Source organism: Aquarana catesbeiana, linkage group LG11 (genome assembly GCF_042186555.1).
Source record: "Aquarana catesbeiana isolate 2022-GZ linkage group LG11, ASM4218655v1, whole genome shotgun sequence".
NCBI lineage: Eukaryota > Metazoa > Chordata > Amphibia > Anura > Ranidae > Aquarana > Aquarana catesbeiana.
In genome coordinates, this window is record NC_133334.1 from 185,706,555 (window position 1) to 185,725,205 (window position 18,651).

Genomic DNA, 18,651 nt, shown 5'->3' on the forward strand with positions numbered 1-18,651 from the left:
TAAGGTAAAAAAAAAAAAAAAAAAAAAATGATAGGAGGCTGATCCTTGGATTGCCGCAGATCTAGATAAAAACTGACTGCTCGCACTACATCCAAAGAGTGCAAGTCGTTTCTCTTCCGCCAAACGAGGCCGAGAGAAAAAAAAAAGAAGGCAAAACAATGTCCTGATTCAAATGAAAGGCCGACACCATCTTAGGCAAGAAGGATGGAACAGGTCGTAACACGACCCTGTCGTGGTGAAGAATCAAGTATGGTTTCCTGCACGAAAGGGCCGCCAACTCCGACACCCTTCTAGCCGAGGTGATGGCCATCAGGAAGTCTAGCTTGCGTGACAGCAAGACTAATGGAATTTGCTTGATATGCTCAAATGTTTATTTCTGTAACACAGACAGTACCAGGGTTAAGTCCCAAGGACACATAGGTGACCTAATAGGGGGAAGCAAACGAGTTACCCCCTGCATAAGGGTTCAGACCAGCGAATGAGAGGCTAAAGGCCTTTGGAAGAATACTGACAGGGCCAAAATCTGACCGTACTCAAAGCCAATCTGATTTCCACAGCCGACAGTAGGAAAAAAAAAAAAAAAAAAAGAGAATTCTCCTAATCATATGTTTCCGAGGATGCCATTTTCTGGCTTCATACCAAGCAATCTAAGTCTTCCAGCCCTTTTAATAGATCTTGCTAGCGACCATTTTTTCTGGCATTGACTAGGGTAGACACCACAGGTCCCAAGATGTCATTTAGAGACTGTAAATTGGGTTGGAATACAGGAACTTGAGACAGTAGATCGGGGCGGTGCAGAAGCGTCCATGGCCCATCTATTGCCAATCTCACGATCTCTGGGAACCAGGGCCCTCTGGGCCAGACTGGTGCCACCAGGATGACTGGAACCCCCTCTGGATGACTGGAATCCTGCGCAACAAATGTGGAAGGAAAGGGATCGGGGGGAAAGCATAAACCAGGGAGAAGTGGTTCCATGGAACTACTAGAGCATCTGTTCCGATTGCCAGGGGATCCCTTCTTCGGGACAAAAACTGCTGTAGCTTGTTGCTGAACCTGGATGCCAATAGATCGACCGCTGGCCATTACCAACGCTGGCAGATTTCCCAAACACGTTTGGGTGTAGGGAGCATTCCCCTGAGCAGATCTGCTGGTGGCTGACATAATCTGTCTTCCAGTTCTCTACTCTCAGGATATGGACCACCGATAACCTGGGCAGAGGGACATGTGCTGGTTCTAATATGTGGTTCACCTCATACTGAGTTGAACGGCTCCTTGTACCACCCTGGTGGTTGATATGGGCCACTGTAGTGGCATTGTTGGACTGAACCCTGATGGGGCAGTTCTGAAGCTCCACCGTCCAGAAAAATAGGGCCAGACGTACCACCCATAACTCCAGAATTATGATGGGCAGGCTCTGCTCTGCCCTTGACCATCTCCCCTGATTTGCCAGCCCCTCTAGATTCGCTCCCCAGATCAAGAGACTGGAGTCTGTGGTCAGTACTCTCCAAGACACCAGGAGGAAGGATCTTCCCTTTTGCAGGTTCCAATCTTGCAACCACAAACTTAGGCTTAAACGTGCCCGGGGAGAGAAGGACATGGGGTTTATCCAGGGCTTGTGCTCTTCTGTTCCAAGCCGGAAAGATGTCTTGTTGTATAGGCCTGGAATGGAATTGAGCCTAGGCACTGTCTCGAAGGAGGGCACCATTCTTCCCAGAAGACTCATACAGAGCCGAATGGAGGGTTGCCTGGTGCCCCTTACCTGACGCACCTGATCCTTCATGGCACAGATATTTACGGGTGGCGGAAATACCTTTGCCTGGACTGTATCCAGAATCAGACCTAGATACTTGAGACTGAGCTGGTCTCAAGGCTGACTTTTCGGTATTTATGACCCAGCCCAGGTTTTCTAAATAACGCACTGTGCAGGCTACACTGTGTTCCAGGGCCTGTAGTGAGTGATCTCTGAGCAGGAGGTCATCCAACTATCGGAGCACCAAGATCCCCTGGGCCCTTAAAAGACCCAGTACAGGTGCTAGGATCTTTGTAAACACCTGAGGTGTGTTGGCAAGCCCGAGTGCAGTGCCACAAACTGGAAAGGATGTTCCTCTACTGCAAATCGCAAGAACCTCTGATGAGGCTGAACGATAGGTACATGTAAATACCCGTCCTTGATATCGATGGAGGCTAATTAGTCTCCCATCTGGAGCGAGGCTACTACCGAGTGGTCTGACTCCTCCTGAAGGAATGGATTAACAGATGTTGGTTCAGAGATCTTAGGTCCAAGATTGGCCTTATGTCCCCTTTAGACATTTGGCTTTAGAACTGTGAACAGGTTAAAAGAAAAAACCCTTTGCCTCTTTCGGACACTGAAACCTGTATGATCACTGCCTGTTGCACTAACCGCTCTAGTGCTTGAAACACCACATTTTTTTGGAGGATCCGCAGGAACGTTGGATCTTAAAAACCTGAGGAGGAAACCTCCGTAATACCAGTTTGTAACCGCGGTACACTGTTAAGGTGACCCACTCGTCCTGCATCACTGTTATCCAAATGTCTACAAATTGGAGCAGCCTTCCCCCCACCCAATATGGAGTGGGGGCACCCCCTCAAAAGAGGGGCTTGGTGCCGGGTTTAGAAGAGTTCTGGACCCAGGGTTTTTTCCTTTTGGCGACAGAACTGCCTTGTCGCTGAAATACCTGAGGAAGTCCCCAAGGTTTTAAAAATGAAGGACGCCTGGTCCTTCTCTTTACAAGAAGCAAAGAACGCTTTCCTCCGGAAATCTTTTGGATATATTTATCCAGATCATCAAACGTTCCCCATGGAATGGGAACCCTGCCAATAACTTCTTACAGGGAAGTTTGGCTGACTAATTCCTAAGCCACACAAGTCTGCGCATGTATACAGACAGGAGAGCAAAAACGAGAAACCTGCTGTATAGAATCCTTTAAAAAGGCAGCTACAGCAAAACACAGCGCTCGAGGAATATCTGCCCTATTTTCAGCAAGATCATATTCCTGGTTAGGCCTATCAGGCCATCTGACCTGATCCTTTCACCGCTTGCCACCCGCCGGCTGTCATGACGGCCAGGCTCTCATTCTGGGAGGGTGTCATGACGCCCTTGCCTTCTTGGCCCACCGGGGGCGCGCACCGCCGGCGGCCATGTCACTGGGGACTCGATGTGCGTGCCCGGCAGCCGTGATGTCCGCCTGGCACCCTCGATTGCCCGGTAACACAGCAGGACCGTGGATCTGTGTAAACACACAGATCCACGGTCCTGTCAGAGGAGAGGAGACCGATGGTGTGTTCCCAGTATAGAGGAACACCGATCGGTCTCCTCCCCTTGTGAATCCCCTCCCCCTACAGTTAGAATCACTCCCTAGGAACATAATTAACACCTCGATCACCCCCTAGTGTTAACCCCTTCCCTGACAGTCACATTTTTACAGTAATCAATGCGTTTTTATAGCACAAATCGCTGTATAAATGTGAATGGTCCCAAAAATGTGTCAAAAGTGTCCGATACGTCCGCCGTATTATCACAGTCATGATAAAAATCGCAGATCGCCGTCATTACTAGTAAAAAAAAATAAAAAATGCTATAAATCTATCCTCTATTTTGTAGACGCTATAACTTTTGCGCAAACCAATCAATATACGCTTATGGCGATTTTTTTTTACCATAAATATGTAGAAGAAAACATATGGGCCTAAACTGAGGAAAAGATTTGTTTTAAAAAAAAAATGGATATTATAGCAAAAAGTTAAAAATATTGTTTTTTTCAAACTTGTCACTCTTGTTTATAGCGCAAAAAATAAAAACCGCAGAGGTGATCAAATACCACCAAAAGAAAGCTCTATTTGTGGGGAAAAAAAAATGATATTTTCATCTGGGTACAGTATTGCATGACTGTGCAATTGTCATTCAAAGTGTGACAGCGCTGAACGCTGAAAAATGGCTTGGGCAAGGAAGGGAGTGAAAATGCACTGTACTGAGATGGTTAAGGACTGGCAGACTCCAACTGCTGCAACAGCTGGCTGAATAGCTGAACTGGCCAAAGAAAAGGAAGCCTTTAATAATGACTCCAGTTTCTTGTCAACAGGGTCTTTCAAGCCCTATGTGTTATACACTGGACAAGTTAAGTTCTTGTTTAACCACTTACAGACTGGAAGATTTGGCTGCTTAATGACCAGGCCATTTTTCTGCAATACGGCGCTACGTCGCTTTAACTGACAATTGAGACGCTGTACCCAAACAAAATTGACGTCCTTTTTTCCCACAAATAGAGCTTTCTTTTGGTGGCATTTGATCATCTCTGCAGTTTTTAAAAATAAAATTCTTCCTCAGTTTAGGGCAATATATATATATATTCTACATATTTTTGGTAAAAAAATAAAAATAAAAAAAATTAAGTAAATCACAATAAGCATATATTGATTGGTTTGCGTAAAAACATTTTTATTATTTATATTTATTTTTTACTGCAATTTAAAAAAATATTGCAGCAGACAGATCGTACACTTTTGACACATTTTTGGGACCATTGACATTTATACAGCGATCACTGCTATAAAAATGCAGTGGATTTTGTGTAAATGTCACTGGCAGGGAAGGGGTTAACACTAGGGGGCAATCAAGGGGTTAAATGTGTGTTCCCTAGGTGTGTTCTAACTGAGGGGATAGGACTGGCTGGGGGAGGAGACATATCGTTCTTCCTACTTACTAGGAACAAACGAATACATCTCTTCTCTCCTGACAGAACAGGGATTTGTGCGTTTAAACACACAAATCCAGGTTCCTGCTCTCGTGGACGTGATCGCGTGTGGCCGGCGCCGATCACACCCGCCAGCCACACGCATCGGGTTCCCGCCGTACAGTGGGCGTGCACCTGCCATCTTCCTTAAAAAAGTTACAGATGTACCCATTCGGCGATTCGTGGAAACGAACCACTTAGCTGCCGTATATCGGCGTGAGCAGGTCAGCAAGTGGTTAAAGAAATAAAGGGGGGATTTCACTTACCCGTCCAGGCGCAAGGCACCTTAGAGACTAAGAGCCCAATCTTCACCCATCACGGCGGGTTCCTGTCACTTGAGGACCTTCAAGGACTGGGTACTCTTCATGTTTTAGGGTCCACTCCCTTGGACCTGTACAGCACCCTGCAGGAATGCCTTAGCTCTGTGGTGTCCAGGATTCCACTACACAGGGCCCAGCGCCCGGCAGTCGCATTACAGGCAAAACCTCACAGGATCCTTGCATCTTCTTGGGAGGGGTTATATAGGGGATCACTTTCTGTCTAAAGATCTTTGGTCTACCATTGTCTATTTATCTGGATATGAAGTATCCAGTACCTGCTGTACTAAAATACTCTATAGACATTCAAATATATAAAAAGAGGTAAAATATAATAAAGGAGTGAGCTTTTTATCTGAGTCAACCCCCCCCCCCCCCCACATGCTCTCTCCCTCCCTATGTATCAAAATAAATTTATTATTAAAAACAATAACCACTCACATGTAGGACTGAAGTGTAGATTTCAGATACATCTCATGCACGATAAGGAGCGGAGGACTACAGGTGGCAGCAAGTCCAGATGCACTGACATCACATCCAATGGGCTGAAGATGAGCTGCAGTAAGCCAATATTGTAGTCCAATAGCACACCAAGTACAAGAAAGCAGAAGAGCCATCAAAAGTAGTGGACGAGGAAGGTGGGGGCGTCCGAGCTGGTTATCACATGTGTAGCGGTGTTCCCCAGGGCCTCGTCCGGCATCCGTGATGAAAATAGTGCACGGCCGTGTGATCGGAGAAAGAACGAGGCTTGGATCGCAAAACACAGTGGCGCCAAGCTGTGACGTCACTCCTGTGCGACGCGTTTCCGAGATAGCTCGCTATCGATGGAGGAGATAGCGGCACTCCTTTGTCAAGCATAAGGGAGTGATATTGGACTGTGGCATTATATAGTCAAACAGGGGGTGGGGCCAGGAAGAAGACTATTAGACACATATAGGTAGAAAATCAGATGGAGTGGAACACTATAAGGACAGGAAATAAAGTAAAAGAACCACAACGCACTGACTTAATCTAAATGCATGATTCTATGAAGCAATAAATTATAAATAAAGTTATTCATGATAATAAAAGGAGAGGAAGGATATTAATACATGTGCAATTGGATCAGAACCCAAAAAAAGCATTAACTCTAGAAATGAATATATATATAAATATTAAATGGACGATGTTGGATGAGAAGGCTCATATAAAGTATACAGATATTTTTGATGGAATTTTTTTTTATTTTTATTATGGATATTGAACTAAAACGTCCATAACTAGGGAGTAGGTTGATGTGAGTAGTAGTTTAAATGGAGAATAAAAATGAATATAAACATAAGTTTGGATAAAAAAGGAAATATAGCATATTATAGGGGACAGGATATAGATTAATTAAATCTGAACTCAAGAGGTACTTTAACCAATGAATGTCAAATTGACGATGTTGGATGAGAAGACTCGTGTAAATATACATATATTTTTAATATGATGTTAATGTTGAACTAAAGCGTCCATAACTTGGGAATAGGTTGATATTAGTAGTAGTTTAATGATAGTAAAACTACACATAATAATGGAAAATAGAAATAAACACGAGTTGGAATGGAAAATAGCATATTATAAAAGGACAAAATATAAATATATGATCCAAAAATAAATGTATATGTATGAACACACGCTCATCTATATAAAAATAATGTAAAAATGTCTGATCTGTGAAAAGCTTATAAAACGGTAGAAATTTCTATACTCTCGTTAAGGCCTCCAGGCGAGAGAACATCGAGAGTATAGATCCAAAAAGTCTCCCTGGTACAAAGTTTTTTGAAGCGTTCTGCTGCAGTAAAACATTTGGGAATTTGTTCAATAACCCACACACGGAGGCCCGTGGTGGATTTTTTGTGAAATTCAGCATAGTGTCGCGGGACACTGTGCATGCCCCCCCCCCCCCCCATCTGCTGACTGTCCTTTTTTAGTTCACAGCCCCCCTCGGACAAACCCGGGAAAAAGAAAGTTCACCGGAGAGGTTGCAGAGGGGGACTAAACAAGTCCAGAAGTCTACCAACTGAAGTTCCGGAAACTATAAAGATTTTTAATTTATCCTCTCGAACACGCTCTACTGCAGACATCAGTCTGCTTAGTAGAGGACTTAATTTTGCCCCCATCAATAAACCTAATCCTTTTCTTTTGTTTAAAGATCTCAATAGGTACATTCGCAACCTTACCCTTAAGAGATATTTTCAAGCCAAATCCCATAAACCCACCGTAGATAATGCAGATCATTCTTCCAGTGTCCAACTTAATTCTTCCCCAGATGTCTGAGTATGATGGCGACATCATAGATATGTTGGAGTCTCATACAGAGGAAGACAATATGCTTATGCTGCTCACACAGCATTTGGCTACTTCTCCTCCCATAGCACATTCATCTTTAAAACCAAAATCTGTCTTTTACCCTGCTCAGTCCAAAGGACCTTATCTCGAGAGTTTCTACAGCGTGGTCTATGCTGACTTTGTGAAACTCTGTCAGTCCTCCTCCACTATCCCTGCTCATATTCACAACCTCACTGTCGCAGAAACAAGATCACTAGATGCTTTGATTCATGCCGCCGATATTGTCATCAAATCGGCTGATAAAGGAGGGGGTATAGTCGTTCAAAAATAGGGACAACTATATCGCAGAGGCATATAGACTACTTTCTGATAAGACCACGTATATTAAATTGCCTAAAGATCCCACCAACGAATTTGCCCTTGAAGCCAGTCGTGTGGTTCAATCTGCCCTTATTAGTGGAGTTATTACCAAAATGGAAGCTTCATTTTTTCTCAAACTTTTATCAGGTACCTTATTTTTACCATTTGCCAAAGGTCCATAAAAATTTAACATCACCTCCTGGCAGGCCTATTGCGGCTGCTATGGACAGTGTAACCACCGGTCTCAGCCAATACATTGATTTGTATCTACAGCCCATAGTCCAGCAACTACCATCTTTTATTAGAGATGGCCCGCATCTTTTGGAGCTTTTGGCACCTTATAGGTGGGAATCTACTTATACGTGGCTCTCTCTGGATGTCACGTCCCTATATACTTCAATCCCACACCAATTTGGCTTACAAGCACTGGAATTTTTTCTTGCTCAGGATCCAATGCTAAATCCTAGGCAGGCTACATTCATTTTGGAGGCCACTGACTTTTGTTTGCGCCACAATTATTTTGATTTTAATGGCGATTTCTTCCTACAGCTACAGGGAACCGCCATGGGAGCTAACTTTTTTGGGCGATACATTGACGATATTATCGTGATTTGGGATGGCCCTGTTGACCTGATTACTTCATTCGTAGAACACTGTAATTGTAATCCATATGGACTGGCTTTTACTCATGCTTTTGACTCCATTAATTTGACTTTTCTAGATTTAGAATAGTCATACAGATGGAAATATCATTGCCCGAAATTATACCAAACCAACGGCTGGCAATTCTTATCTGCATTTTCATAGTTGCCACTATCCCAAGTGGATTAAAAATATACCGAAAGGACAGTTCTGTCGCCTTAGACAGAACTGCACCCGCGATACTGATTATGCTGTATCTAGCATTTCTTTGAAAAAGAAATTTGCAGATAAACTATATCCTAATGATCTGGTGGATGAAGCATGCACTTTCTATTCTAAAGGTAAACCTGCGAGAACTAAAAAGAGTGAGATTGACCACTCCACGCGATTCATCACCACCTTCCATTTTCAATATAGGAAGATGGAAAAAATAATGAGTAAACACTGGGATATCCTATTACAGGATCCTCTTTTGAATACCATTCTCCCTACCAAACCCAGAGTCACATATCGCAAAGCTCCAAATCTAAAAAATAAAAATCGCTCCTAGTAAACTACCTTATCTAGTCATTCCACAGACCATTCCACCACCCTTATACCTTTAGTTGGCATGTTTCAATGCAAAAAGGCACTGTGTAAAACTTTTCCTTATATCACACATGGACAAAAATCGTTTAATTGTAAGGGCAAAACTTATCAGTTGGACCAATTTTATAATTGCTCCTCTGATTTTGTGGTGTATGCCCTTACCTGCCCCTGCGGTCTCATCTATGTGGGCCGAACGATCTGCCCTCTGAGACAGCGATTCGGACAACATCGCCGACTTATAGAGGGCGGGAAGGACATGCACAGTGTCCCGCGACACTATGCTGAATTTCACAAAAAATCCACCACGGGCCTCCGTGTGTGGGTTATTGAACAAATTCCCAAATGTTTTACTGCAGCAGAACGCTTCAAAAAAAAAAAACTTTGTGCCAGGGAGACTTTTTGGATCTATACTCTCGATGTTCTCTCGCCTGGAGGCCTTAACGAGAGTATAGAAATTTCTACCGTTTTATAAGCTTTTCACAGATCAGACATTTTTACATTATTTTTATATAGATGTGCGTGTGTTCATACATATACATTTATTTTTGGATCATATATTTATATTTTGTCCTTTATAATATGCTATTTTCCATTCCAACTTTTATTTCTATTTTCCATTATTATGTGTAGTTTTACTATCATTAAACTACTACTAATATCAACCTATTCCCAAGTTATGGATGCTTTAGTTCAACATTAACATCATATTAAAAATATATGTATATTTCACACGAGTCTTCTCATCCAACATCGTCAATTTGACATTCATTGGTTAAAGTACCTCTTGAGTTCAGATTTAATTAATCTATATCCTGTCCCCTATAATATGCTATATTTCCTTTTTTATCCAAACTTATGTTTATATTCATTTTTATTCTCCATTTAAACTACTACTCACATCAACCTACTCCCTAGTTATGGACGTTTTAGTTCAATATCCATAATAAAAAAAAAAATTCCATCAAAAATATCTGTATGCGTCATATGAGCCTTCTCATCCAACATCGTCCATTTGATATTTATATATATTCATTTCTAGGGTTAATGCTTTTTTTGGGTTCTGATCCAATTGCACATGTATTAATATCCTTCCTCTCCTTTTATTATCATGAATAACTTTATTTATAATTTATTGCTTCATAGAATCATGCATTTAGATTAAGTCAGTGCGTTGTGGTTCTTTTACTTTATTTCATGTCCTTATAGTGTTCCACTCCATCTGATTTTTTACCTATATGTGTCTAATAGTCTGCTTCCTGGCCCCACCCCCTGATTGACTATATAATGCCACAGTCCAATATCACTCCCTTATGCTTGACAAAGGAGTGCCGCTATCTCCATCGATAGCGAGCTATCTCGGAAACGCGTCGCACAGGAGTGACGTCACAGCTTGGCGCCACTGTGTTTTCTGTGATCCAAGCCTCGTTCTGGCTCCGATCACACGGCCGTGCTCTATTTTCATCACGGATGCCGGACGAGGCCCTGGGGAACACCGTTACACGTGATAACCAGCTCGGACGCCCCCACCTTCCTCGCCCACCACCTTTGATGGCTCTTCTGCTTTCTTGTACTTGGTGTGCTATTGGACTACAATATTGGCTTACTGCAGCTCATCTTCAGCCCATTGGATGTGATGTCAGTGCATCTGGACTTGCTGCCACCTGTAGTCCTCCGCTCCTTCTCGTGCATGAGATGTATCTGAAATCTACACTTCAGTCCTACATGTGAGTGGTTATTGTTTTTAATAATAAATTTATTTTGATACATACTCAGTGGCGCCCCTTTTCCTTGTTTTCTTCTAGTACATTGGACCTGGCTTTTGGTTCTTTTTGGCGGCTGCCTTGAATGACTCTTTGTTCCACTCATATATATGCTATATATATATATATATATATATATATATATATATATATATATATATATATATATATATATGTCTGTATGGATCCTGCCCCTGTGTACATAGGCAATGTTATATGAGGTATTTTGTATTGCGCCTTTTTTACTTGTACTACTCTCTCTCCCTCCCGGATGATCTCTGAGCTCAGCATTTGAGTTATGCCGCGTACACATGGGCGGACTTTTCGGCATCAAAGGTCCGACGGTCTTTCCGATGGACTTTCGAACGAACGGACTTGCCTACACACGATCACACCAAAGTCCGACGGATTCATACGTGATGCCATACGACCAGACTAAAATAAGGAAGTTCATAGCCAGTAGCCAATAGCTGCCCTAGCGTCGGTTTTCGTCCGTTGGACTAGCATACAGACGAGCGGATTTTTCGACCGGACTCGAGTCCGTCGGAAAGATTTGAAACATGTGCCAAATCTAAAGTCCGTCAGATTTTCGACAGAAAAAGTCAGCTGAAGGTCCGATGAAGCCCACACACGGTCAGATTGTCCGTCGGACCAGTCCGGTCGAAAAGTCCGCTAGTGTGTACGTGGCATTACTCCTGTGATGGAGGTGGTGAGCAGAAGCTTCACTTAGCAACGTCCTAACATCCTGGGAGTATTGTTTTTATTTAGACTCCCCTTATCCGCATAAGCAATTATTTGGTAAAGGTGAAGTGATTTAAAGTGATTGTTAGCCTAGTCAATTACCCCTTTGTATCTCCTACAGTATCTGGCTGATTCTGCCTGGCCCCGACTTGCCCCCTGCGAGCAGACCATGTTTATCACGGCTGCTGAGCCATAAGATCATAGTCAGGATACGTGCCTCCATCATATAGCTTCTCTCCTATGCGTCTGTGTGTCTGCACCCCCCCTCCCCATTAGCTCCGTAGTGTTTATTAAGAACCGGATCTCATGATCCCCTCCCCTAGCCTTCATTCACTGACTGAGGGGGAATATTGGCCCCTCCCCCTTGGCTCTCTTAGATCGCGATAGAGAAGAGATGGGAGATGACTACAAATGAGCACAAAGGAAAAAAAAAACAAAAAAAAAACAAAAAAACAAAAACAAACAAACCACACTGCACAGCTTAATGTTTTAACCATTTGAGTTTACAACCACTTTAACCACTTAAGCCCCAGACCATTTGGCTGGCCAAAGTCCAAAGCACTTTTTGCGATTCGGCACTGTGTTGCTTTAACTGACAATTGCACGGTTGTGCGACGTGGCTCCCAAACAAAACTGATGTCCTTTTTCCCCACAAATAGAGCTTTCTTTTGGTGGTATTTGATCACCTCTGCGGTTTATATTTTTTGCGCTATAACCAAAATAATAGTGACAATTTTGAAAAAAATACATTTTGTACTTTTTGCTGTAATAGAACTCCCCCAAAAAATATATAAAAAAAACATTTTTAGGCCGAAACGAATTCTTCTACATATTTTTGGTAAAAAAAAAAAATCGCAATAAGCGTTGATTGGTTTGCGCAACAATTATAGCATCTACAAAATAGGGGATAGTTTTATGGCATTTTTATTTATTTTTCTTTACTAGTAATGGCGGCGATCTGCGATTTTTATCGGGACTGCGACATTATGGCAGACACATCGGACATTTTTGGGACCATTGTCATTTATACAGCAATCAGTGCTATACAAATGCATGGATTCCTGTGTAAATGACACTGGCAGTGAAGGGGTTAACCACTAGGGGGCAGTGAAGGGATTAAATGTGTCCTAGGGAGTGATTCTAACTGTGGGGGGGCGTGGCTATGTGTGACACAACACTGATCGCTGCTCCCGATTACAGGGAGCGGTGATCAGTGTTCTGTCACTAGGCAGAACGAGGAAATGCTTGTTTACATCAGCATTTCCCCATAATTCCTCTCCGTGAGACGATCGCGGGTATCCCCGCGGACATAGAGTCCACGGGACCCATAATCACACTCACGGAGGTCGCCGCGGCGTGCGCCTGCATACCGCTTCTTAAAGGGCAACGTACAGGTACGTTAATCTGCCTGTACGTGCCCTTCTGCCGATGTACATCGGCGTGAGCCGGTTGGCAAGCAGTTAACCACTTACAGACCGGAAGATCTGCCCCCCTAATGACCAGGCCATTTTTTGCGATACGGCACTGCGCCGCTTTAACTGACAATTGCGCTGCCGTGTGACGTAGACCCAAACAAAATTGACGTCCTTTTATTCCCCACAAATAGCTTTTTTTGGTGGCATTTGATCCTCTGTGGTTTTTATTTTTTTCACTATAAACAAAAAAAGTGTCAATTTTGAAAAAAAAAAAAATATAATTTACTTTTTGCTATAATAAATATCCCCAAAATTGTTTTAAAAAACAAAAATTTCTTCATCAGGGCATCATGCCCCAGTTGAAGTCCATTGGGACTAAACGTGTCAGTCTTGGCTTTCAGCTCCCTACATTGCTTTTATTCTGTGATCAGTTTTACTTTAATGGATGAATGTTGTTTTTTTTCAATAAAACCCACCTTTTTGACCTACACCACATGGAGGCATTTTTTCTCTTTCTATATCCCCTCAGATGAGAGTTTTTGGCTTTCCAATCTGGTTTCTTAACATCTGAGTTCCAGCTTCACGTTCACCTGCACAATTCCCTGGATCCTTTCTTGGCGTTGGCTGGATTCCCTGGATAGTTTCTGGAAGTCCGCTGATCGGGCCATTCTCGCACGATTGACTCATCTATATAAAACAATTAACAGAACCGCGCTAGAAAACTAAAGTGAATAAAATTCCCATCAACCAGAATATCTCAAATATTGTGTTAAAATCAAAACATCATAATATATACTAAACCCAAATATCAACACAACACGATTGTGATTAATTAGATTATATAGTTATAGAATATTGTGACTATTAAAAAAAACTTTAAAGCAAATAAATTATAAGAGGTGATAAAAAAAGAATAAGTCCGTGACTGATAGTGACTTCAAATAAAAACAGTCCTTAATGTAGATAATTCCACCAGTAGTGATTGAAGCATCATATAGACAAAAACATCTCGTGAGAAGGATCCACCACCTATAAAGATGTACGCTTACCAGAGGTAAGCTTAATCAAAGCTTATATTCACAATCCAATCTGCGGGGACACCACCATCGGTCTCAGCATGGGGGGAGGATCACCCGGAACTCTCCGTCATAGAGGCCAAAATTCAACAGGGGGAACCCAGGGAAATGAAAGACACATCCTCCATAGTGTGAATCCGCATAGAACAATTTATTAAGCAAAAGTAAAAGTAGCACACTTACATAGATGTATCGAATAAACAGCATGTATTGTATAGCAGCCGGCCGGCCTGCATGCACCCGTTCGCAGTGAGAAAGAAACGCGGACGTCATCGTTTCTTTCTCACTGCGAACGGGTGCATGCAGGCCGGCCAGCTGCTATACAATACATGCTGTTTATTCGATACATCTATGTAAGTGTGCTACTTTTACTTTTGCCTAATAAATTGTTTTATGCGGATTCACACTATGGAGGATGTGTCTTTCATTTCCCTGGGTTCCCCCTGTTGAATTTTGGCCTCTATGACGGAGAGTTCCGGGTGATCCTCCCCCCATGCTGAGACCGATGGTGTCCTCGCAGATTGGATTGTGAATATAAGCTTTGATTAACCGCTTGACATCCGGAGGACGTCATATGACGTCCTCGACTTTCGGAGCTTATATCTGAATGATGTCTGAGGCTACAGACATCATTCAGATACCGGCATTTTCAGCCAGCGATTCCGTACACCATAAGAACGATCATAGCGGCTGTTCCGCCGCTTGATCGTTCTTACGGACGGCGGGAGGGGACGTCCCCCCCTCCCGCCGCCCTCCGGCCCTCCAGTGCTACTACCGACTCACCTCAGCGATCGGTGAGTCGGATAGCGGATCCGCCGGCGCCGGATGTTCACCATAGAGATTTCCGGCGGACCAGATGGTCGCCGGAGTCTCTATGATCGTTCGGAGGCCGGGCGCGATGTTATGACGTCACGCCCGGCCTCTGCATTCAAAAAGACGGCGCCGCTTCAGCTGTGAAGCGGCGATCGTTTTATTTTTTTTTTTTTTGATTTTAGGCTTCCCAGCCTAGAGGTGAGATGTGGGGTCTTATTGACCCCATATCTCACTGTAAAGAGGACTGATCGTGTCATATTCCTATTACAAAGGATGTTTACATTCCTTGTAATAGGAATAAAAGTGATCAAAAAAAAAAAAAAAAAAAAATTAAGTAAAATTAACAATAAAAAAAAAAAAAAAAAAAAATTTTTTAAAGCGCCCCTGTCCCCGTGAGCTCGCACGTAGAAGCATACGTAAGTCCCGCCCACATATGAAAACGGTGTTCAAACCACACATGTGAGGTATCGCCGCGAACGTTAGAGCGAGAGCAATAATTTTGGCCCTAGACCTCCTCTGTAACTCAAAACATGTAACCAGTAAAAAATGTTAAAGCGTCGCCTATGGGGATTTTTAAGTACCAAAGTTTGGCGCCATTCCACGAGCGTGTGCAATTTTGAAGCGTGACATGTTAGGTATCTATTTACTCGGCGTAACTTCATCTTTCACACAATGCAAAAAAATTTGGCTAACTTTGCTGTTTTGTTTTTTTTTAAAGCATGAAACTGTTTTTTTTTCAAAAAAAACGCGTTTGAAAAATTGCTGCGCAAATGCCGTGCAAGATAAAAAGTTGCAATGACTGCCATTGTATTCTCTAGGGTCTCTGCTAAAAAAACATATATAATGTTTGGGGGTTCTAATTTTATAGCAAAGAAATGATGATTTTTGACATGTAGGAGCGAAGTGTCAGAAATGGCCTGGATGTGAAGTGGTTTAACCCTTTCATGACTAAGCCTATTTTTGAAATTTGGTGTTTACAAGTTAAAATCCGTATTTTTTGCTAGAAAATTACTTAGAACCCCCAAACATTATATATATATTTTTTAGCAGAGAATCTAGAGAATAAAATGACGATTGTTGCAATATTTTTTATCACACGGTATTTGTGCAGCGGTGTTTTAAACGCAAATTTTTGGAAAAGTGACACTTTCATGAATTTTAAAAAATCCAAACAGTAAAGTTACCCCAATTTTTTTGTATAATGTGAAAGATGATGTTACGCCGAGTAAATAGATACCAAACATGTCACCCTTTATAATTGCACGCACTCGTGGAATGGCGACGAACTACGGTACCTTTGAATTTCCATAGGCGACGCTTTAAAAATTTTTTACGGTTACCAGGTTTGAGCTACAGAGGAGGTCTAGGGCTAGAATTATTGCTCTCGCTCTGACGATCGCGGCGATACCTCACATGTGTGGTTTGAACACCGTTTACATATGCGGGCGCGACTTCCGTATGCGTTTTCTTCGCTGCGCGAGCTCGCGGGGACAGGGGCACTTTAAAAAAAAATTTTTTTTTTTTTTATTTATTTTATTTATTTTTGTACTTTATAAATTGTGTTTAAAATTTTTTTTTTTTTTTTTACTTTTATTGCTGTCACAAGCAATGTAAACATCCCTTGTGACAGTAATAGGTGGTGACAGGTACTCTTTATGGAGGGATGGGGGGTCTTTTACACTCCTTTACACTTCAAAGTATTCAGATCGCCGAAAACGGCGATTCTGAATACTGTGTACTTTTTTAAATTCGGCGCCATTGGCAGCCGAGTAAACGGGAAGTGACGTCATGACGTCGCTTCCGCATTTACAAGAAGAAGGCTGGAACGAAGCCGCTCGCAGCTTCGTTCCAGTCCGCCCCCAGCCGCCAAAGGCAGCGGAACGGACACCGGGCCTCCCGATCGCACGGGAGGCCCGGTAACAGCGGCGGGAGGCGGCGGGAGGGGGGGGATGTCCCCTCCCGCTCCTCCGGTATAACAGCCGAGCGGCTTTTAGCCGCATCGGTTGTTATACTCGGGTAGCCGATCGCCCGCTGAAAACAACGGTACCGGGATGATGCCTGCAGCTGCGGGCATCATCCCGGTATAACCCCGGAAAGCCGAGGCCGCATATATGCGTTCGGTCGGCGGGAAGGGGTTAAGCTTACCTCTGGTAAGCGTACATCTTTATAGGTGGTGGATCCTTCTCACGAGATGTTTTTGTCCATTTGATGCTTCAATCACTACTGGTGGAATTATCTACATTAAGGACTGTTTTTATTTGAAGTCACTATCAGTCACGGACTTATTCTTTTTTATCACCTCTTATAATTTATTTGCTTTAAAGTTTTTTTTAATACAGTCACAATATTCTATAACTATCTAATTAATCACAATCATGTTGTGTTGATATTTGGGTTTAGTATATATTATGTTGTTTTGATTTTAACACAATATTTGAGATATTCTGGTTGATGGGAATTTTATTCACTTTAGTTTTCTAGCGCGGTTCTGTTAATTGTTTTATATATCTGATTCTTGTACCTATGAATTAGAACTGCAGCTTGGGGGTGTAGGGAAGCGCAGTAATTTTTTTATTCTTTACGATTGACTCATCGCTTGACACTTAAGTCCATCACTTCCGGTAAGAGTACATACCCCTCATCTTGGGTGGAGCACACATTATCCCTAGTGCTTTACATGCCTGCCAAGGTCACTGTACCCTACTTCTGAGCAACAACTTTTTTTGTGGTGGACTCTATATAAGTTTACCTTAGGCTCTTTCCACCTTTGGGACTTTCCACTTGTTTTCACACATTATATACTGTATGTACTTTCTCATATGTATTATATTTGAGATTCTTATCATATGTTTGCACCATTTGCATATAATATTTGGTACATTGTTATTGTTTATTGCTTTTCATCTCTTAGCACTACATTTTCACCAATCCTTTATACTGAATTTATGTCATTCTTACTGTATGTAGCAGCTGTCTTTTCCTTTTCATATACTGGGTTAGCGCAGTAATATCTCTTATCCACATGTATTACTAACCTGACCGCTTATTGGTCCAATAATTGCAAACAAAATTAAGGCTTCCGATTTATTCTAACTACCAGCAAGAATGAGTCCTTACATTTAAAGAGCACCTGTCATTTCAGATTCATCATGGCAGCGCCTGTTAACAGGCATCCACTCACCTGCTGTCGCAACGTCCATGACCTTGTTGTGTCACTGCCACATTACCAGTCATCCCATTAAAGTGAATATGACTGTCGGTAAATCAACAGCGGGTCAAAGGAAGAGCCGCTGCAGGACAGAGCTGACAGTTGCTCTTTAAAAATTATGATTTAAATCAAGTTGATTTAAATCAAATATACCCTGGTTTCAAGTACATCTTCCTCTGCTTCAATGCCTCCAAAACTGACAGAATCCTCCTCGTGTGTTCTGTGGCATAGGAAGGATGGTGTCTGCATAAAGCGGCCCTTGAGAGGAAAGGAAGTCCCCCTCTTATTCCCGCTGCTCTGCCTCGAGTGCCCTGTCCACAATTCCAAGCAGTCTGCTCCAGCAGGAACACAACAGGGATTGTGCCACTGATGCATGCATTGTCATGGCTCAGTGACTTTGTGGCCTCCTCAAATGGTGACAATACAGTGCATGCATCCTTTATCAGCAGCCATTGGCATGGGGAAAAAGCCAAGCCTGCCTGAGCCTGTCATTGTGCCATACTCAAACAGGTACTCGTTGACTGACCTCTGCTGCATTGCCAAAGTTGAGTTTCACCTGGTGGACACGTCACAAATCAGGCGGTTATGGGCAGGTAGAATTCCTACTGAATTTCAGCCAACTGAGCACTGGCTGTGGATGACCGCCTAAAATGGCTACAGACTGGTC

The 18,651-nt window shown here is 42.7% G+C and overlaps 1 protein-coding gene across 6 annotated transcripts in view; it reads right to left on the reverse strand.

The window, feature by feature from the left end:
• Window positions 1-18,651, reverse strand: part of NFATC3 (nuclear factor of activated T cells 3) — a 1,265,763-nt gene that overhangs the window by 1,134,287 nt on the left and 112,825 nt on the right. The window contains exon 2 of one of the 6 annotated variants that reach the window (XM_073605109.1): window positions 13,364-13,574. The exons of the other annotated variants lie outside the window; for them this stretch is intronic. Coding sequence (XP_073461210.1) covers window positions 13,364-13,391 — 28 coding nt within the window. The 5' untranslated portion in view covers window positions 13,392-13,574. The remainder of the gene's footprint in view (window positions 1-13,363; window positions 13,575-18,651) is intronic. 6 annotated transcript variants of the gene reach the window in all.